This window comes from Euprymna scolopes, chromosome 21 (assembly GCF_053919585.1).
Source record: "Euprymna scolopes isolate OS-2025 chromosome 21, ASM5391958v1, whole genome shotgun sequence".
Lineage (NCBI taxonomy): Eukaryota > Metazoa > Mollusca > Cephalopoda > Sepiida > Sepiolidae > Euprymna > Euprymna scolopes.
Window position 1 is genome coordinate 51,516,863 of NC_136502.1, and position 2,610 is coordinate 51,519,472.

The following is a 2,610-nucleotide window of genomic DNA, read 5'->3' on the forward strand; positions in this document are numbered from 1 at the left end:
CCTTTGCTGAAGGTTTTAGATTAGTGTTATTACGTGTCGAACGTCCATTATTTTACGTGTATAAACCAGTGCATATTAATAATGATGTATCCTTTTTATTTTGTCCTATTAGGTTGGTGCAAAAATAATGTCAGTTATATATTTATAGTTGAACATAAAAAAATGACATTATTTTTGCACTAACCTTATATATGCTAATTTGTATGGTGTGATTAAATTCTTACTTTTATCAAAATATACGGTCAAAGTTTCAACAAATGTTTTAATAAATATTTCTACAAATGTTTTATCAAATATTTTAATAAATATTTCAACAAATGATCCTCGATGCTCTCCTGCTAAACACTCAGCATCATTAAGGATGAGGATGAAGGACAAGCGGAGTAATCATGGAAATTGAGTAGTGCCCTCCCTGACACCTTGGTGTAACAGCTAATTAAAAGTAAGCCTTCAGGTCGTCCTCGAATATAGCAAGCCATTTAGGTTTTTAACCAGAGTTTATGTTCTATCACGATGGCTTGGTATCCTGACAATTGTCTTCAGTGTGAGTTTCCATATGTGCTTTTAAATTATCTTTCCTTGGAAATGAAGAGTTACATTTTTTACAAGTATATGGTTTTTCTCCAGTGTGTATTCGTATGTGAGCTGTTAGATTTGATTTTTCTGTAAATGATGAACCACAAACTTCACAACAATATGGTTTCTCTCCACTGTGTATTTGCATGTGCCTCTTTAAATAAGATTTTGTCGTAAACGATGAGGCACACACTTCACAAGAATATGGTTTCTCTCCAGTGTGACTTCGTATATGTCGTTTTAGATCAGACTTCGTTGTAAATGACGAGATACACAGCTGACAAGAGTAAGGTTTCTCTCCAGTGTGTCTTTGCATATGTACGGTTAAGTATGACTTTTCTGTGAATGACGAACCACACAAGTTGCAAGAATAAGGTTTCTCTTGTGTGTGTTTTAACAAGTGCGGATTTAAATCCTCTTTGCTGCCAAATGATGCGCCACACAGATCACAAGAAAATGGTTTTTCCCCAGTGTGAATTTTTATGTGTTTCTTTAACTCAGCTTTTGTTATAAACGATGAATCACACACTTTACAAGTATATGGTTTCTCTCCAGTGTGTGTCAACGTATGTCTTTTAAATTCAAACTTAGTTGTGAAGGCAGCTCCACATATTTCACAAGGATAAGGTTTCTCCACCATGTGGATTTGTATGTGTTTCTTTAGGTTCTGTTTTGTTATGAATGATGAGCTGCACACTTGGCAACTATAAGGTCGCTCTCCAGTGTGCTTTCGCATGTGCACTGATAAGGAAGAGCTACCTGTAAACGAGGAGCCACATACTTTACAAGAATAAGGTCTTTCACCAGTGTGGGTTCGTACATGTCTCTTTAAGTCCGATTTTGCTGCAAATGACGAGACACACATTTGACAACTATACGGTTTCTCTTCAGTCAGTTTTTGCATGTTTTTTTTAACAAGATTTTGAAATGAATTTAATAAGACTCCACAAATACATGAAACCCTTGGTTGCTAGACTCAACTACATTTTCCAAAGTCTTTTCTATATTACAAAGCACTTTTTTTTAGCATTTTTCACACTTATTCCATGCATACAACATAATCAAATGAAATAACAAATCTATTGTCAATCATATCAAATATGTGTATTATTTCATGAACATTTTCTTAAATTAATCAGCTAGAGATTTTTATCCTCGGTCCTCAAAATCAACAAATATTAGACCATTCCTGTAATGATCGGGTTCCTGTTGATTTTGCAGTTGAAGTTTATTTCTGTGCATTTCTCGCATTTTCCATATTTGTAATATGTTTCACATGCACATTCTTTTTTGTTTTTGATGAGTTTTCTATTTCAAAAGTTGAGAAAAAAATTTTCAAAGCTATTTTTCACCAGCGTTTTTTTAATTAATAGCTGTTTCTTTACATAAAGGTGCATTGAAAATAATGCAATGCATGCATCAGAAAAATTATTTATTTGTATTCCGAGTTTGTCCAGACATTTAGTCTTGTTCTTTAACACTGATACATTCTTATTTTTAAATGAAAATCCAATGCTCTTTTATGATGATGAAAAAAAGCTTCCTATTCCAAGTGCAGATTGACTACTTCCATAGTTATCCATTTGTACTGTCACCTGTAAATGAATGAGAGATTTTATTTAATAACTCAACCAGTAAGTACTCAAATATTGCAAAAACTTTCACTAAACATTATATATTCTTATTTGTGAGTTATATAGCAATAAGGAAGGAAACTAATTAAAAACTTATGTATTTAATCAAAATATGACAATGGTTGAACATTTGGCAGTTCCAGAAGTTTTTGTAAAGATCCGGAATATATTGAACAATACTGTGAGATACAACAAGCTGGCCTGAAACTCCTATTTATCAAATTTGATGGCGTTGAAATGCAGTTTTACACTCACATGAAGATTCTATTTAACATTCATCAATGTTGCTTTCATGTCATATACAGTGTAATATCTTACAAAATATGCATCAAATACCATAATGCCAATCAAAGTCAACGACTTACTAAGCTATACTGGCTTCAGCTGTATTATATATGCA

General features: G+C 32.8%; 1 protein-coding gene across 1 annotated transcript; it reads right to left on the reverse strand.

Moving 5' to 3' along the window:
- Positions 1 to 364: 364 nt before the first annotated feature.
- LOC145242299 (uncharacterized) lies at positions 365 to 1,613 on the reverse strand. The gene has a single exon (XM_080105309.1). The coding sequence runs from the start codon at positions 1,478 to 1,480 to the stop codon at positions 509 to 511; it is 972 nt and encodes a 323-aa protein (XP_079961435.1). The 5' UTR covers positions 1,481 to 1,613; the 3' UTR covers positions 365 to 508.
- Between the last annotated feature and the right edge of the window lie 997 nt (positions 1,614 to 2,610).